General features: G+C 33.4%; 2 protein-coding genes across 21 annotated transcripts in view; both read right to left on the bottom strand.

Moving 5' to 3' along the window:
- Positions 1 to 1,477, bottom strand: part of LOC145962111 (bromodomain adjacent to zinc finger domain protein 2B) — a 157,364-nt gene extending 155,887 nt beyond the window's left edge. For 8 of the 16 annotated variants that reach the window (XM_083082961.1, XM_083082962.1, XM_083082963.1 and 5 more), the window contains exon 1: positions 493 to 1,476. The gene's annotated coding sequence lies outside the window, so the exon portion shown is untranslated. Of the gene's footprint in view, positions 1 to 405; positions 425 to 492 lie in introns of those variants that run through there. The other 8 variants (XM_083082950.1, XM_083082956.1, XM_083082958.1 and 5 more) reach the window with 2 other exon arrangements.
- Positions 1,478 to 10,625: 9,148 nt separating this feature from the next.
- Positions 10,626 to 17,870, bottom strand: LOC145961524 (uncharacterized). 5 transcript variants are annotated; one of them, XM_083081812.1, is made up of 10 exons: positions 17,370 to 17,860; positions 17,152 to 17,294; positions 15,309 to 15,435; positions 14,486 to 14,579; positions 14,132 to 14,247; positions 13,445 to 13,678; positions 13,081 to 13,286; positions 12,647 to 12,715; positions 12,411 to 12,560; positions 10,626 to 10,807 (listed from the first exon to the last, which is right to left on the bottom strand). In XM_083081812.1, exons 2-10 carry the CDS (start codon positions 17,177 to 17,179, stop codon positions 10,737 to 10,739), a joined length of 1,095 nt encoding a protein of 364 aa, XP_082937938.1. In that variant the 5' UTR covers positions 17,180 to 17,294; positions 17,370 to 17,860; the 3' UTR covers positions 10,626 to 10,736. The 5 variants fall into 5 exon arrangements, with proteins under 5 accessions (XP_082937938.1, XP_082937939.1, XP_082937937.1 ...); XM_083081813.1 differs by having other exon boundaries at positions 10,626 to 11,009; positions 17,152 to 17,860; XM_083081811.1 differs by having other exon boundaries at positions 17,152 to 17,860.
- Positions 17,871 to 18,562: the final 692 nt, after the last annotated feature.

Below are 18,562 nucleotides of genomic sequence, written 5' to 3'. Positions count from 1 at the left end.
ATAATAAATTTTAATTAAAGTGTAAATTAATTAATGGCACTTATTTAAGATTATTGACTTTTTTCGGGAAAGATAAATTCAAATTTTTTTTATTACTTGAGACAAGTAGGATCACATTACTCCAATAATTAAATTTCCCCAAGTTTCGCTTTAATAAAACAAATTAACAGAGTTGCTCTCAGTGAGAATTTCTCGCGTTTAATTTTCTTTTAAATAAAAAAAAGACATTAGGAAACAATACGCAATGATATGCGTGTGAAAAAAAATGTCAAACTTATTATAAAAGGGATCGCGATAATTATTCATTATCGTTATTACGAGAAACGCTCACTGATATCGCGTTGACGGAACATCGTGTCACTCTTCGCGTAATGTCAAATCTCGAAATACAACTTTAGCACTAACCTTAACGAATTCGCACGGGACACATGATACGATGTAAGCCGTCAAAGTATAAGCACGGAAGAATAAGATCACTTTGTACAAACTCACGTTGCGAAGAAACTCCTCCGTGGCACGCTCGCCGGGCTCCTTCCCCCTCTTGTCGCGTCCGAGGTCGTCGGGCCGTTTACTCCTGCAACGCACAAACGCGCCGTGTCACCTTCCGCGATTTCACGAGAACTCGTCGTTGTCGGGCATCACCGGCACGACGGCTGCTCTCTCTCTCACTCGATGAATCTCCAAGCCGACGAAGACAGAAAAGGAAACAACGTCACTTCGCGTCGCGTCGCGTTGCGTCGTTCGGTCGCGCACAATGACAAGTCACGAGCTTGCGAGCGGAGTCTCTCTCTCTCTCTCTCTCTCTCTGTTTCTTCTGCTATTCCCAGACGCCGCTATTTCGCGAACGACATCATGTTTGTCCGCGCGCGTCACTCGTTACTCATATTCCCGGAACCCAGTCACGGCTGCGATGGAATATGAGCGTATTCTAGACATCCAGCGTACGCTTCACACGAACGTTGTCACGCGCGTCGACGGTGTGAAGTAAGGTCCGAGTTAACGCGTCGCAAAGACCTTCGATGGAGGGGGAAAGCTCGATGCTCTTGCGTTCAAACACAGGTAACGCGAGCCGCAGCCGATGGATCTTCACGATAAGCGAGAGTTCCGGCACTGCATGTCGCGTCTCGGCGACGTACAAACGAACGAACGGATGGATGGATCGCACAAAGGATAATCGATGCGTATTGTCTTTATCGCTCTGTCTTCGCGCGTCGTACTTTCTCCCTCTCTCTTTCCCTCCCGCGCACTCGACGCACTGCAGTAGACGGATAACACATACGATACGATCCGCCGTGTTACGCGTTCACCCGTATCGCACGTATGTGCGACGCGATTTTGCCGTACACGACTGAGACACTCTGCGCTCGTCGCGCTCGGCCGCCCAAGATCACCGGAGAGAGGCCGTGCACGGTCACACGTCTCCCGTTGGCACGACACGTCCATACGTCGCGGGCACCGATGGCGGAGTGACTCGATGGCGCCGCGGACACCGACTCCAGCGCCCTCGCGGCCGCTCGACGAACCACGGCCAGCGGCCCGCACACACTGACATGGCGGCGCGCACGCGCGCGCGCGCGCAGATCCCTCGAGCCGGAATATATACGGTGAGAGAGAGAGATGGAGAATCGGTATATACGTACTACTAACGGGGGCACATTGACGCGCGACGCGCACACACGAGCGTCGAGAAGCCGCCGCGGGTAGGATCGTACGACAGCTACACTCCGCCGAATCTATAATGGATATTCGCACCGACGGACCACCTGGCCCACCGTCCCTCCCCCATCCTACACCATCTAACGGGTGTCCGCAGACCGATGCGCACACAGCCGCGATCGCGATGTAACGACATATATAGCGTCGCGTTTCCCCCCGACCTCGACGTAGCCGTCGTCGTTTTCGTCGTCGTCGTTACAACGGGCGATTGATGAGGTAGAATGAAAGGGGGGGGGGGGAGGGAGATCGTGGATATTTCGTTGTCACGACGTTCGGTAAAGGTTCGTTGCGGGGTAATATTCTGATAGGTTTCGACGTATAATTCGCCCGCGTTCGCGGAAATGGAATACACGCGAAAAAAAAAAAATTGGTTCGCCAAAGCGCGTATTGAGTTATTTACGTTTCGCATTGAAAAGCGCGGTGTACATCAACGCGCGCGCGCGCGCGCGCGCATTCAATGAGATGGATCTGTATTAAAAGCGGAAGCCGGTTCTTTATTCAAATGTTTGAAATAAACAGCGGCGAAAATGGAGTTTGATTAATTGAATGTGCCGACACATTTGCGATACTCCATTTAAGTCGAACAAAGTGCTCTAATGTACGTGCGTAATGACGAATTCAAATATTTCGGCGTTTTCGTTTCATGCTACTTTAGCGTTTACAGTATTAGAAGTATAATGACGTATTTAGAAGCGTAATTATTTTTTCCCCGTAATATATTTTCATAGTAATTCTTTTTAACGGCGGTTATTCCGCGTTAGCGTCTCTATTTGTTTTTCAAAATAAACATTTCGAAATTGCATTGTTACAGGTAATGAGTTAAGCCATCTGACGCTGCATTTACATGACTATTACAAGCGTTCGGGAATGTCGGATGAGTTTTCGCTTTTCAATTAACGTCGCGCTTTGGCATAAATTATATGGGAGTTTTCAAAAAGTCGGTAAAGTTTCCATATTAAACATTTACTCGCCCAACAATGCTTGTAGTCACGATCGCGCGCAATTTATACGACGGGATTGTCGCATTTTCCGCTATCAACGTGATTATCGATACGATATATTATATCTACGCATAATACGCAATAGTCGCTCGATATATATATATATATATATATTGCCGACATTCTCGAGAGATACTGTATATTTACTTACAGACGCCACGCATATCATACAGATGACCAAGTTATTCCGTTATGGCATTGCCATTCGGTTTCTCAATTTCGAGGTTATCGCCAATTAAATATGGCTGTCACAACGTGCATCAATTGAGCGTTAGTTTCTATTAAAGGTGACGCACATATATTCACCATATAAAAAGAAAGGTTAATATTACATATAATAATTTTTATCATAATCATATGTTTTACGTCAATCTTGTATCAAATGTCTATATATGTTGCTTTGCACGTTGTAAAAAAAGTAAAATCCTTGATTTAAAGATGAGACAATCGTTCGTGATAATTGAGATTTACAGATTGTGTATAGGTTATCATATTTTGAATACGGTAAATATTAATGTCGCCTCAGTTTGCAATAAATATTTATCAACAATTCGCAAAACATGGGAGCTTAGCATTTATCGTATTCGAGGTATAATTCTTACATTTATCGCTAGACAAAAATCTGAAAAGCACGATAAATACGTTGAAGCATCGCTCCTCTTCTTTTACTGCGAGTCTTTATCCTTTTTTGAGGGCCTACGCGTTTATCTCGTTTCAATCTCTATAGAAATCGTCTAAACGGGCCAACACACGCGACGTATCTTCGTGCACACGTACACTTCACTACTGTGCATTGAAAACATAGCTGCCGAGTTTTTTTTCCGAGAATCTTCGCTCCGCGAGCAAGCCTGACGTTTCTCCGAACAGTTTCTCGCTTAGTTACGTTTCGATTATCGCGAGGGTTGGTCGAATTTTCCGTGAATCTCGCTCGCGGACGCGTCACTTGAGCTCTCCATAATATTACGTAGGTATTCAGAATGATAAATTAATTATGTAATAAATATTGCAACGCGTTAATAATTTTAGTGATAAAAATTACTTGGTTTTCATCCTTATTTTTTTATATTCGATCTACGTACGCGTTAATATCGCACTTATATTTAATATATATTAATATCACGTTTAGTAATTAGCGCTTAATTGATGCACGTAGTGACAACCATATTCGCAAAGTTGCTCTGTATATTGCTACATTCAGGTGGTACAAGTTTAATGGCGATCGAACATTGTGAGTGCCGAAAGAACGGAGTCATAATTAGTGTTGTGTTACAGACATAATCATGTTATAATCATAAGAATCACTTGTTTCTCTTACATTACATCTGAGCTATGACTGAGTTAGGTTACCGAGAGTAAATGTTGTCCGCAATAAATAGTATATCGAAAAATGGTGAGTGTCGGACGATTGTGTTATGCACATTTAAAATATTACATTTTCCGCGAGTAAGTGTGCGATGTCGGGAGTGTCGAAAACAGTATCGGAAATACCGAAATAAATATCGGGGATGCCGAAATAAGTATCGGAAGTGCCGAGGAAATTATCGAGAGATCTATCGAATGCGATTGATTATATTACGTACAAATATTATAATGTATCAACGCGAGTGTACGGCAATTTCAATCAAGTGAATTCTACGCAATCACTATACATATATGCAGCTCCAGGTATTATTAAACTTTTAATATTACCAAGAAATTAAATTAATTGAAATAAATAATATTGCTGAAAAAGTAAGCGTAATATTGAGACAAAGATAAATGCTTAATATGAAGATCTCTTTTTTTTCAAAGTAATGTATTTTTTTTCTTAAACGTAGAAATCGAGAGAGAGAGAGAGAGAGAGAGAGAGAATCTGTGTGTGTGCGAATAATATATTTATCGCAATATTATTTATGTAAAATTATTATACTAAAATAGGATTATAAAAAGAAACTAAAAAATGAAAGATGTTAAAAATATAGAGAAGAGATCTCCTTATACTAAACATTTATTGTTATAATTAAATGTATTGTATTTTACTTTCCTTTTAACGCTACATAATTAACAAATATTTCTCGATTACGTACGACGAAGATCAAATTATCTTTGTTTACATTGATTGTCTTTGACCACATGCGTCAGATTATAATTTATATTATCACTGATTTCGCTTTTATCTTAATATTTTTCGATACATGCTTGAAAGAATTTTTCGTTACGTTCTATTGAAAGATCGTTATTAATAGTGTGTTAATAATTTAGTTCTTTCCTTTTTTCTCCAACTTACACAATACACATTATTATGCTCTTTTGATCCAGTGACATTTTCATTTCAGAATATCCAGAAATTAAAAAAGTACATCTCAGGAATAACTTGTAAATCGTGAAGGAGGAAGAAATTAATAATAAAAAGTAATACCTAGTGATAAGGTAAGAAAATATTCCACATATGCGATAAAATCTTACGAAAAATCATTTAATAATGTGCGCATAAATATTGCATGCAATGATGATCACAAACCATTAAACGGTCAATATATTAACCAGATCATTACGTTTGAATATCGTGGATTGATTATATCTGACTCGCCAAATAAACTGCCACTTCGAATAATCTCATGAATTAATATCATCCGTCCATCCCCTCGTGTTGCTGTTATTGACATTTGTTTATTCATGCTGTTATGCATTATGCGTACGCTGCTATAGCGACATTCAATTTTATCTATTTAGCTAAGCATAATGGAAGTTACATAGTTCGCCTTGTTGTTCACGCAGATTTATGCGCGCGGAACAGTTTAAACTTAAATTAGAACGGACTTTATTATAATTTACTGGGCTTCATTAGGATCTTTACCGTCTTCTTGTTACTAGATACTCTCCAGAGGTGAGCTAAGAGAGACGAGCCCCTTCGACGTATTTCGATAAAACGAGCGTACTATTTCTATGAGCAACGGATAGCAGGTCTGTGATAAGGTCGATACAGCTACCTCGTTACTTTCCCGTCGTAATCGTAATAAAACCTCCGCCGTTGGCGAACTCTGCTCCCCTGTAACTACGTTAATTGGTCTACGAATAGCTCGCGCGGACCGCATGACCCGACCACCTAACGGGTGTCTCCTTTACGTAGCGCGCGATGGTTCACTGAACGGCGTGGACCCCGTTGATAGATTCTCGTTAAATATTTATCGCTATTAATTTCCAGGATACACGCGCGCGGCACCGTAACTAGACGAGAGTGCACTCGGAGTAGTGGAATATTCCATATTTAAATTTCTATCGTTTTTTTTATAATATGCAAATGCACATTTTGCTCCCTAAAGTTTGAGCAGTGCGAATAAATCCTTACGAGAAAATTACTCGCTTTTTTTACGTCGGAATTTAAAGCTTACGTATGTGTACGTCATTTATTTATTTGATAAAGAGTATAATGTCAGATTCAGGAAGAAAATATTTGACAGCCGATAGAAATCCATAAATCGAGATAAGATTAGAAGGAATTGAAGATAATCGTATCATTAATATTTGTAATCGGCCCTTTATTTTGTATGAGAATAATGGGAGCGTGTTTTATCTATATATCTTTCTTTTGTGAGAGTACTAGTCAAACATTTGAAATGAAGGAAATTAGAGATAACGTGCCTCCCTGAATCGACCCGAGCTTCGCATGAACGTCTCCTTGTCGTACGCGTCGAGAAAGGGCATCGGGTCGTTTCCCATCCGGAGAAAGAGCCGCGGCTCTCCACATTCGGTTATACAGCTCGCGAATTATACAACGTCGAAAGAAAGAGGAGAAGGTTCCTGGTAAGGAGTGGCGAGAGGAATAGGAGGAAAAAGGAGAGAAAGAGCGAGGGAAAATTGGTCGCGCGGGGAGCAGGGAAGCGGAAAGCTTGAACCGCGCTGGAAGGGAAAAGGGGAGAAGGATGAGGGACGCGAGGAGAGGGAGGAGGAGGAGGAGGAGGAGGAAAAAAGCGCCTCGTCGTCGTTATCGTCGTCGTTGCGTCGTCGTCCGAGCGGATGCAATACGCGTCCGAGATCATACGCGATGCCCGTTGGCCATTATCTAGCTTAACTCGAACGTGAAAGCCTGACACGAACGCGTTCTCTCCATCTTCTTTTGCCGTAGCGGCGAATTTTTTTACACGGCGGTGTCTCCTCTCGGAGGAGAGCACCTGCTGCGAGCGACGAGAGTGCGAGATACGCGTTGCGGTCGCACGGCTCCGTCGTTTTTCCGCATCGAGCCGCGCACGGTTTCGCAGCCCGACGCGACCCAATTGGCAGCGTGAAAGATACACGAAGCGGCGAATCGCTAGCTCGCAGCTCTCGGATAAGAAGGAAAAAAAGGAAGGAGAAAAAGAGCGGAAGATTATAGCATACACCGGACTTTCTTCTCTCGCCGGCGTGAAACTCGCTCGCCGCGTCGCACGTTTCATCGTTTGCGCGGATAATAAGCGGATAAGACGGTAGTTGGAATTTCCAGAAAATCTTGCGCATTTATCTCGCTCTTCTTATTTCCTTATCTTATCGATTTCATATTTCAATCTCTACGGATTAATTATAGTAATAGCGGTATAACGCCAATATACATATATTCGATTCTTTATTGATAGCCGACAATTTTCCAAGACAGTAATATGCTTAGAACGTAGAGCAGGATGCGTTTCCTATATAAAATTTCTCACATAGGTATCTATCCGTTCTCTTCTCATCGGGTATATGAATTTCCTGTGTCGCGTGATCGCCGCAGAAACATCTGCGAGATGTCTGCCAGAATGTTGCGCGGTCGCTTTTCGCTCGCTATAATTCATTCAGTCCTTTGTTAGAAATTCTACCGTCTAGCATCAGATATCCGTAGTTAATTCACTATTCATTTGCGCAAAATTACATTATATATTATAGATTAAAGTATGCATATATAAATGACTTTATACACATGTAAGTGAATCTTTTATACGAGAAATGAAGTTTCAAGTTAGTCATTCTTGAATAATTTAAATAATTTCTTAATAGATACTCTTCTAGTTTTAATCGTATATACTTGCTACTATAATTTTTTTATTTATTAATCATGATAATTACATCATTTTATTAAGAAATTATACGATTAAAACTAGAAGAGTATCTATTAAGAATTTAAATAATTTCTTAATAGATACTCTTCTAATTTTAATCGTATATACTTGCTACTATAATTTTATTTATTAATCATGATAATTACATCATTTTATTAAGAAAATAATAACTACATGTAATTAAAATATTTTACAATGCTAAAATTTTTTTTTTAATGTCGCCGAATTTTCGCAAAAAATTCGCATAATGCTTTTGTAAAGTATTCGCAATTATTCTACGTCTTAAAATAATATAGAATAATAAATAATGAGATATAAGAGTACTCATTGGGAACGCAGATGAACCATTTGCGTAATTCATTTATCTTATAAGAGAATGTTAATCTGTTCATTAGCCGAGAGCGTCGAGAGTAAGCTGTTGCGAGAAAGCGGCGATAGATTCAAAGACATTCTCCTTCATCGATCATGATCACGATATCGGCAGCTCGTAGCCACATTTCCTTTTACTCTCACCGACTACGCAAAACGCTTCTTTCGTTTTCGTATAAAAAGCTCGGCAAAATAATATCACGCTAATATAAAAAGAATTTAATATAATAAAATTATCTATAATAAGTCAAAGTATTAAAAAAAAAACGATAATCATAGGATCCGTGTAATTTAATTAGCAATGCTAATAAAATAATCATCTCATCAAATTATACATATCCGCCTTATATACATAGATATCTTACTTTATACTTTATGCACATATACTTGAAATTTTTAACATTGCATTAAAAATACATTATTAAATCTCCAAAATAAATTTCATAAAGTTTACATGTATTTCTTACAACATGCACGCAAATATATCATTATCAATTTCTTTTCGGCACAAAATCTTTCTTTCAATATTCCTAGAATATTATAGACAGATTATACACTGCAATCGTATTTGTAATTCGCATTACGAAACTGACTAATGCAGCGCGATGCGAGGTAGAAATGTAATAATCCACGTATTTTCGTCGACCGGAGGATCGCGCTAGGGTGTTTAATCGTGAATAATCTGTTTCGTGAAAATAGAAATGTCTGCGTTTTCCGCCTCGGCTCTACCGCGCTCGGTAGAGTGAATTTTCTTTTCTCGGGCTCTCTCTATACGGGCGGCAACGCGAAGCAACGTCTACTTTATCCATGTCTCGCAATACGTACATACATGTGCGACGCGCAGGCAGCTGCGCGATTTTTTACGTTTTCTAATATAAACGCGAGCCGACTGGATCGCGACGAAAATTGGACGCTGCTGTGCCAGGCGGCGAGATGAATTCGCGTCGGCCACGTTGGCAATTGCGATACTGCTAAATACGTCGCTCTGCGACACGATCATATATCATAATTTACAGCAAACTCTGCACTTGCGTGAAGCGCGTTTCGCGAAAAGCGTCGGATACCCGAGATACATTTGTATGATCGCAGAATCCTGCTTACGTTACAAAGGAGAAAAAAATTAATTAATAATTATTATCGATTCTCGCAGTTATTTTATTATAGCGTTTTCCATAGGTTTCGATCGTCTCTATCTGATCGAAAGGCAGAATCCATTGTACTATTAATATTCTTACTCCTGTTCCTCGAAATAACGTGCGAATCCTCGTCGTTTTCCAAGGAAATACGTATCGACGTGTATGATCGTAGAACATACATCCCAACGCAAGCCCTCGGTCCTCCCTTACTCTCGTCTCTACCCTGGTTTCCAACTGGCGCGACAACGAAGGAGCGACAGAAGCGAGCGATGCGGCGCATCGCGGCATTCGCAATTCATAGCGGCGCGAAATGATTACGAGGGATGAGGAGAAACGTTGGCGTATGGATCGGGCTTTAGAGGCGGTCGCGCGCGGATCTCTTTGTGCTACGAGGACCGGAGGGTCCGTCTTCTTCCTTCTCCTCCGGACGGTCTGTGATACCCTCCCGACCGCCCCCGCGCTCTGCCTTCCCCTGTTTTCCCCTGCCGCGCCGTCCTGTCCTTACGACGAGTCATCTCGTTTAGGTCGCGCTGGCGGCAACGGCGGCGGTGAGGAGAGCCGGGTGATGCTGCGGGGGAGAGGGTGGCGAGAGGAAAGGGCCGGTGAGCCAAGGAACGAACGAGTGGTAGAGTCGAGAAGAGGGGACAGGGTCGAGGGAGAGTAGCTGCGGGACAGAAGGATATATGGCTGTGTATTATGTACTTGGACCCGCGCGTTATATACGCCTTCGTCATCTTCCACATAGAGAGAGAAGGAGAGCAGGTGTATGCATGTACATCAGTGCGTTTATATCGATGTGTATGTGCGTGCGAGAATCTCTCTTTCTCTTTCTCTTAGTGTATATATATATTATATATATATATATATATATATATATATATATATATATATATAAAATATATATATATATATATGTGTGTGTGTGTGTGTGTGTGTGTATGCGCGAAGGTTCACTTCGCACGCAAGCGAGGCTCTCTAACCAACTCGAATCGAGGATGCGGCGGACCTGGAATCACGCGAGCCGCGTAAAAATGATTTCTGGTCGCGTACAACGTGAGGAGAAAGAAGGAGGATTCTCCTGAGATCGCGGCAAGAATTTACCGATATAGACGAATAAACGAAGGGGAAATTCCATGCGCAAGATATTTTCTCGATGATGAATATCTTCGGGGAAATGTTATATGGTGTTACATAATATTGTCGCGGAGATATATTGCCGATTACGTACATAATTGAAACACTGAGGATATCGGTCTAAATTATACGAGGATATTTGAAGGAGAGCGAGGAAATTTAAAAAATTTTATGATGTAATCAATGAAATCATAGAATACTTTAAATTTTACGCATAATTAACGCACGATAACATACATTTGTTTATTATAATTCTATATAATTACAATCATATTATTTGTATCAAGAACATAAGAATCATTTCCCGTTTTGTGGTACAATCTCTAGAATTATTTCAGGACAGGAAACAGTCTGTGGTCTATCTTGATAAGGTCATATATTGACTCTCTCATCTTGGCAGCTAATAAAATATCATAAATATTAAAAAAAATAATAACCGATCATTTTATTTCTCTCTTTCTCTCTGTCTCTTTCTCTGATTTGTATTTAAAATTAGTAAATTCTTATCAGTAGTATAACTCTTTAATAATTAATTAATAAAATTAATTTTTATTAGTACGAACGATATTTATCATTGATGTAAAATGTAAGCGATGAGAGATCTAAAAAAAAATTAACATTAACATTATTTATGTCAATCACAGAAACTGTTTCTATTAATTTATGATCTAAATAATATCTTTTTCTTCAATGCAAAGAAAGATCCTACGTATGTGCAGTCGCATAGATCATCACAAGAATTTATTAAAAATTTTTTTGTGGAAAATATTACAAAAAATCTTTTCTAATTATAAATGAAAATAAAAAATGACAATAGATACATATATAGCTATATTATTTTTAACGCAATGCTGCGAAAAATGATCTATAGTGCTCTCTGACGGACGATATGTTTATTTCGTTCTTATTCGTAGCAGTAGAAGATAATCAAATAGTAAAGCACTTTGTCGGTATTTGACTCAATTGATAAGTAGAAAAATATATAATTAAAGTTTTCAAATTAAATTCTATCAATTATAATAATCAACCAACAATGATATGATGTGACCAAAAATTTGATTTTTATTTTATATATATATATATATATATATATATATATGTATATATGTATATGTTATGTATATGTATACATGTATAAAAGACTTTTTGTAAAGTAGAATGATTTTTATTTTTTATTACTTTATTACAAATATTTATTTTTATTAATTAGTTTCACTTTGTTCCATAAATTTATTTATTATATAAACTTTGACAATATTTACAATCAAAAATTTTATTAATTTCATTAAATCAAAAATTGATATCTTAAAGAAATTTTAAGATATGTATTTTGTAGAAAAAATATTTCAGATAGAATTGCAATTATATATTTTTTTATTTTAATTAATTTATTCCTCATTATTCTTTGTACAAAAGTATTAAAATAAAATCATTGAAAAATATTTTAAATCACGAATTTTATTGTATACCTCTTATAAATGTGTATTTATTCCGTACAACGATGATGATGATTATTATTATCATTATGTCACAAATGTCAAAATATGAATTAAAATATGAATATCTTGAATTATATCATAAATTATTGTTTTTTTTATGCGCTTCCAATTTTAATATTTTAATATATAAAATAGTAAGAAAAATCTATTTATTTAAAAAATATATGTACTTTTGTTAAAAGAAATAAAGATGATCCTTAAAATTTTAAGTGTTCTTATCTAAAATAAAATCGATAATATAATTGTGGAATATCTCTTTCAAAACTAAGCAGTTTTCATCTGAACACAGATTTATTTATAAGGTATTAATATCTTAAAATTTATTGAGTGGCAATGTTTGATAATTTATCTTGTTTATTCCTTTCTCTAATTCTTTTTCTCTATATATTAAAGTTAATAAAATATAATATAATAAAATATATATTATTAAAAAATTATAGTTAAAAAAGTTAATATCTATAATAACTTTTGTGAATGTAGAGCTTTTATATTAAAGAATTTTACTTGTAATTCTTGTAGGATAAAGATCGATCCAAGAGTTTTTCCTTCCAAATGACAGCCATGCCAGTATAGGCCATGTCGTCGCGCTCCAATACATGAGTACCATCATAAAATTATAAAAAATCTTTACTATCGGTCCGATATATGGTAAAACTAAAAATATGACAAATAAATTGGATGTTGGAATAACATTCGAATATCGGAAGCGATGAAATATCTGATCATTACTTGATACTTACAATACAATTTAAAAATGAGAGCGCGGTATTTCATATTCAACCAACTATACCATCCAAGCGACGCTTTATCTAAAATATGAATGATTATATTACATATACATATAAATATTATATGTGAAGTTTGTATATATATATATATATATATATATATATATATATATATATATATATAATATATAGACATATACAATATATAAATATAATATATATAATAACATATACATATATTGATCAAGTAAAATTCGTACAGACATCATTCAGTTTAAAAAAAATTAATTTTTCTGAAACTAACACATTAATATTCTGCGTTTGACTCTTTAACTTGGGGAGTTTTAATTCTTTTTAACAAATGAGCCTTATCAATCCTTTAATTGGTAAATATTTGCGTATATAATATCTAGCTAATAAAATAATACTCGAGTTTTCTCTCTTACATTCAATATTACATAGCCGATAAGTAAATGCTAGCAAAGCATCTCTATTCAAAGTAATGTCCATATGCCCGATTCCATCTAATACAATTGATATTATATGGTAAAAGTCCGGTGAAGCATTGTTCAAATAATTCGCAAATATATTGTTGACAATCTTCTCACACAATTCGCGAGTTTCCATTGCACTTTTGCGACATATATTTAATCTATAAATAAAAATAGTAACAAATTAAAATATATATATTAATTTTATAAACCATATATATATAACTTTTTAAAGAAACTATATGACAGAACATTAGAGTTTAACATTTAAATTAATTTTATACAATAAAATTCATCTTTTAAAATTATTATTTATTACCTATCAGGAATTCCTATCATATAGCCTATCACACGCCAAAAATGATTAAATCCTTCTTCTTCTTTTAATTTATTACACGGACTGAAAGATTTAGTCACAATAAAGATGTATGCGACAAAAGCACATTGTGTGAGTGCCATATCTTTCTGAAGAATTCCTTCTAAACCCGCTCGCTTTGATATCTTGGTAGTTATATTATGTTTCCAGCGAACTATATTTATCGATTTATACCAACTGAAAATATATAATATATAAAATTATATATATATATATATATATATATATATATATAATTTTATATATTATATATTTTTTACAATAAAATTTTTTAAATATTTGATCAAAGGTTTAATTTGAGTACATTTTATTGTATTTTACGTTTTATTACAATAAAGTATATTATTTACAAATTAATAAAGAAGTATCAAATGCTAATCTATTAAATTTTATATAATAAATTGAATTTCTTAATTTGTATATTTAGTTTTATTAATTAAAATTATTTAAAATTAGTAAATTATATTATTTTTGTTGTTTTTCCTTTGAGAAACATAAAAATCCAAATTTGACAAAAAGAATTGCAATTTTCTTCGATATATAAAATAATAAATAATAATAAATATATTAAATAATAAAATATTGTGATAAAGATACACATTAAGAAAGAACATTTCAGCAAAAACTTACTTAGAATATGGGTCACTTGGATCGCATATGATTGTGTTGAATACATGCAATTGCGATATAAGGTGTCTTTTGAAAGCCGCGCAAGGCGTACTACTTTGTTTTGTGCACTTGATCACCTATTAAAAAAAAAAACATTTTTCACCATTTATTTACTAAATATTATTTCATTACATATTCTATTTAATAATAATAAATTATTAAACGTGTTGCAATTTATATATAATTTTATTCTTTATTAAGATTATTATAATATTATTAAATGTAGAAAACACTGGCCATTTTACGAAAATGATCATTTCGATTATTTTCATAAATTTAGTGTATTATTAGTACAAAATTATAAAATTTGAATACCTGCCGTATAGTTGGAATTGCTAAGATTGAAATAATGCTGATTATATAACTCATTTCTGCCAGTAACATATTTCGCTTGTAATAGTTTTGACCTCTAAAATTTAAATTTAAATTTATTTGTAACTTGTAAATTTAACGTGGACAATACTAGTTTAATAATTGGATTATAAATTATTAATAAATTCTTAATAATTCTAAATATCTTATTAATTTAATAATAAATTTATTGCTAATAAAGATTAACTTATGTATATAAAACTTATAACTTATGTATATAAAACAATTTGTGTTAGTCATAATGTATTGTAGAATTTTATAAATTTTTTAATCTTCTAAATTCTTGATTGACATATTATTTGATATATTTATATTTATAAAAAAATAATACGAAAATGGAATTAATTTAATTATATTTTTATTTTTGATTATTTGATTAATATTTCTTTAAACATTTTTTTTTACGTCGAAAAGTGCTTAAAATATGAACAATATAATATTGCAATAAGTTTTTTATTTTATAAGTTACGAAGCAACGCGTAATGTATGTCTTATACATTATAAAATTATATTATATTACGTATACGTGTGGTTGGCGCTTCATTATATATATATATTATATATAATCAACTATAAATCGTACGAAATTAAAGTGTTTTTGTTATTGTTAGTTTTGTAGCATACTAATAAAACAATGTATGAATCCGAATGAAAAATAATACACATTTTCCATATATGAACCAATCATATGCATTTTTCATGAATTCTAATATATAAACTAACATATATTAGAATTTCAGTATGTTTTGTTACACATAATACTTACTCTTTAAATAATTTTTCATTATACCAATCTGGAAAATCATTAGCAGTTATATCAATTAATTTTGGGTCGAGTATATTCTTATCTTCAACTATTAATTTGATATGCTCATCCACCGTTGATGTTTGAACTACAAAATAATAACATGTAAATAATTAGAGGCCATATAAAAACATCAATATCGTACTATATCTTTTTGTTCGTTTCTATTATTGATCTTTAACAAGAGGTAAAAACGAAAAAAAGTAAAATGGATAAAAAAATAGAAAATAAATATGTACAAGTATAATACAAATTTGATCTCAAAGTCTTAATTAAGACTTTGAAATTTGTGATATTTTCGTGTTGCAGAATTAAAAGGAATAATGCAGTTACAAAATTATAAAACTATTTTTAAAACAATTTTTTTCTCAGCACACACACACACACACGCACATACACACACACACATTGAGTTAACATATTCAATTTTTTTTTACTCTTTTCTTACATATATAGCTATATTTTGGTTAATACTGTACTGAGTTTTTTCTACAGTGTAATAATGATTTAAATTTAAAAATATTTTTGACGACTTTGATCGTTCGTAATTTTTGATGAAATTACAATTTCTTTGAATTGAATGATTATTCAAATCATAATTTATTTCTGAATAGATTAAGAAATGATAGGATAATAAATAATTTACAAGAAAAAAATATATTATTTATTTTCCATTAATTCTTGCCTTTCGGCTTAGGATAGACTTCCTGTTCAATACATCAATCTTTACAGTATTTATACTTATACTTATATTTATATTCATATTCATTTTATTTTATTCCATATTATCATACTATTAAACTATACACTCTAAACTCAGTCTTTATTCCTTTGTATCTTTAAATCTTTAAATCCTTAAAATCTTGAAATCATGAAACAAACTTAAACTTAAACTAAGAAAAAAAAAAAATATATAAAGATCGAAAAATATGATTTATAAAAAAATATTTCAAAGATTTTGATACTATTCTTACACGTGCAACATTTTTTTAGGTACTTAGACATATCTAAAAATTATTTTGCATAATTCAAAATATTCGGGTACTTATTTACTTTTTTAAATAACAAAAAAGATTTTGATGTATACTTTAATTAATTGATATGAATATATAGATAGAACATTTTGAGAAGGATATTTAAAAAATGCAGAAAGAAAGAGCACATGAACTTAGGCCAATTCTGTCAGTGTGTTTCCATTACGTTTCATGATAATTCAATTTGATATCAGCAATATGGTAATAATTTTTGCAGAACTGTGCATTAAATGACGCTATTTACAGCACAACTATATATTAGTCGCATTGACATTTAAATATTCAGATCAAAATTTACCAAACAATATCAAGTGTAACCAAAGTTTATAGAATACCCCTTTATCGCGAATTGAAATTCATTTCAAGCATCTTCTCGTCTTATTCGGTAGTTTCTGTTAGATATCTACATATTCAGATGTCAATACTTTAATCGTTTTCAAGTGCATTTGTTCTCTTAATTTAAAATATGTATATATATTATATGATGTTAACACAATATATTATATAGTGCTTATACACATTGATAATGTCCATAATGTATTTCACTTCTTTATCACCAACTAAAAATAGCGTTATCTCTGTAAATTAGTTCTTTTAAAGAAAGAATATTATGAAAAAATAAGTCTATTAAAGAATGAGTCACTCTATATGCAACATGTAATATATGTCGTTCAAACTTTCATAATTTACATATATTTAAAATTAAAGAATTTCTGTTAAAAAATTTTTTAATCTACATATTTGCTTTAATTAATAAATTACTGTCTTACCGTCGTCAATATGTTTTCTCTTCATCATGCTTTTTGCGTTCTTTTATTTTAAAAATAATTAATTGATTACAACAATGATAAATTTGCGTTTTATGTCACAGGATAATTTTTTCAAGCAATGAATAAGATACGTCTTCACTATGCTACAACATGGTTCAATTATTTATATCGATTATGAGACTGATTTTGAGAAACATAATTTTAGTTTTGACACATACAGAGAATGAGAAAGAGAGTTACGCAGTAATCTATAAGATAGCAGAACAGATATAGCAGTATCTTGTTGAAAGTCATATTACATACTGTAGAGTACTAGTTAATCAAAAATTCTCGTTCTACTATGTCTCCCCTCTTTCTCTCCGTTTTCTATTTTTAGCTTACATACGCAGGGGGGGGTCCCGTTTGCCTACATTCCCGATTGTCAATTGCTTTGTTTGCGCAATGTGCAACTGCGTAATAATGTTATGTGCGCAATGTATATGTGTGCAATAATGTCATGTGTGCAATGTGTATGTGCGCAATAATGTCATGTGTGCAATCGTACTTTCGTATTTTCATTTTTATCGTGTGTGCAATAATACATGTAGGCAATCGGGAATGTCGGCAAAAGAAGCTGTCAGCAAAATGTTGTGCGCAAACGAAGCAGTTGGCAATCGGGAATGTAGGCAACTGAAGCCCTCCCCATACGCAGACTAAAAACGCAAAATAAAAACTTGCGTTATATTTGTCAAAAGAACACAAAAGGACAAGATGAAAAAACATGTTGACGACGATAAAACGGTAATTTACATTGATTAAAAGAAAATCACATGTTAAATAAGCGATTGTTTTTAATTAATGTAAATTACCATTTTATTGTTGTCAATATGTTTTTTCTTCACCTTGTACTTTTTGCGTTCTTTTGAAAGGAATTATCTTTATTGTAAATCGTAGATATGGAATTTTAATTTTAAAGATAAAGATATACATTTTGATATAGATTTATATTTAATATAGATATAGATTTTAATTTTAAATAAAATAAAGTTTGTTAATATGTATTAATTATATTTTATATTTTATTATCTAGAAAAGAGAGATACTTGTAGTCATGTACATGAAAATGTACAATAAATATCTTCAAAAATATACAATGCAATAAACATCTTGAAATTAATCAAAGTAGATATATAGATTAAGGATTTTCTTATAAGAAATTCTTTAGTTTAAAATATATATAAATTATAGAATGTTTGAATTAATAATAGCGGTATATATTTTTTTTCTCAGATATGATCACGAGACAAAAGAATAATTGAACCATAATATAAAAAGAGAAATTCGGTTTATAGAGAAACAGTTTTAGAATAAAATAGAGGGAGGAAATAAAAAAATTCTTTAATATAATAGATAATAATTGAATGTGATTGAT

This window comes from Camponotus vicinus, unplaced genomic scaffold, assembly GCF_025532165.1.
Source record: "Camponotus vicinus isolate PSW18456_S1 unplaced genomic scaffold, iyCamVici1.0 SCAF_11, whole genome shotgun sequence".
Lineage (NCBI taxonomy): Eukaryota > Metazoa > Arthropoda > Insecta > Hymenoptera > Formicidae > Camponotus > Camponotus vicinus.
Note: the sequence above shows the minus strand (reverse complement) of the source record. Positions and strands in the feature narration are given on the sequence as shown.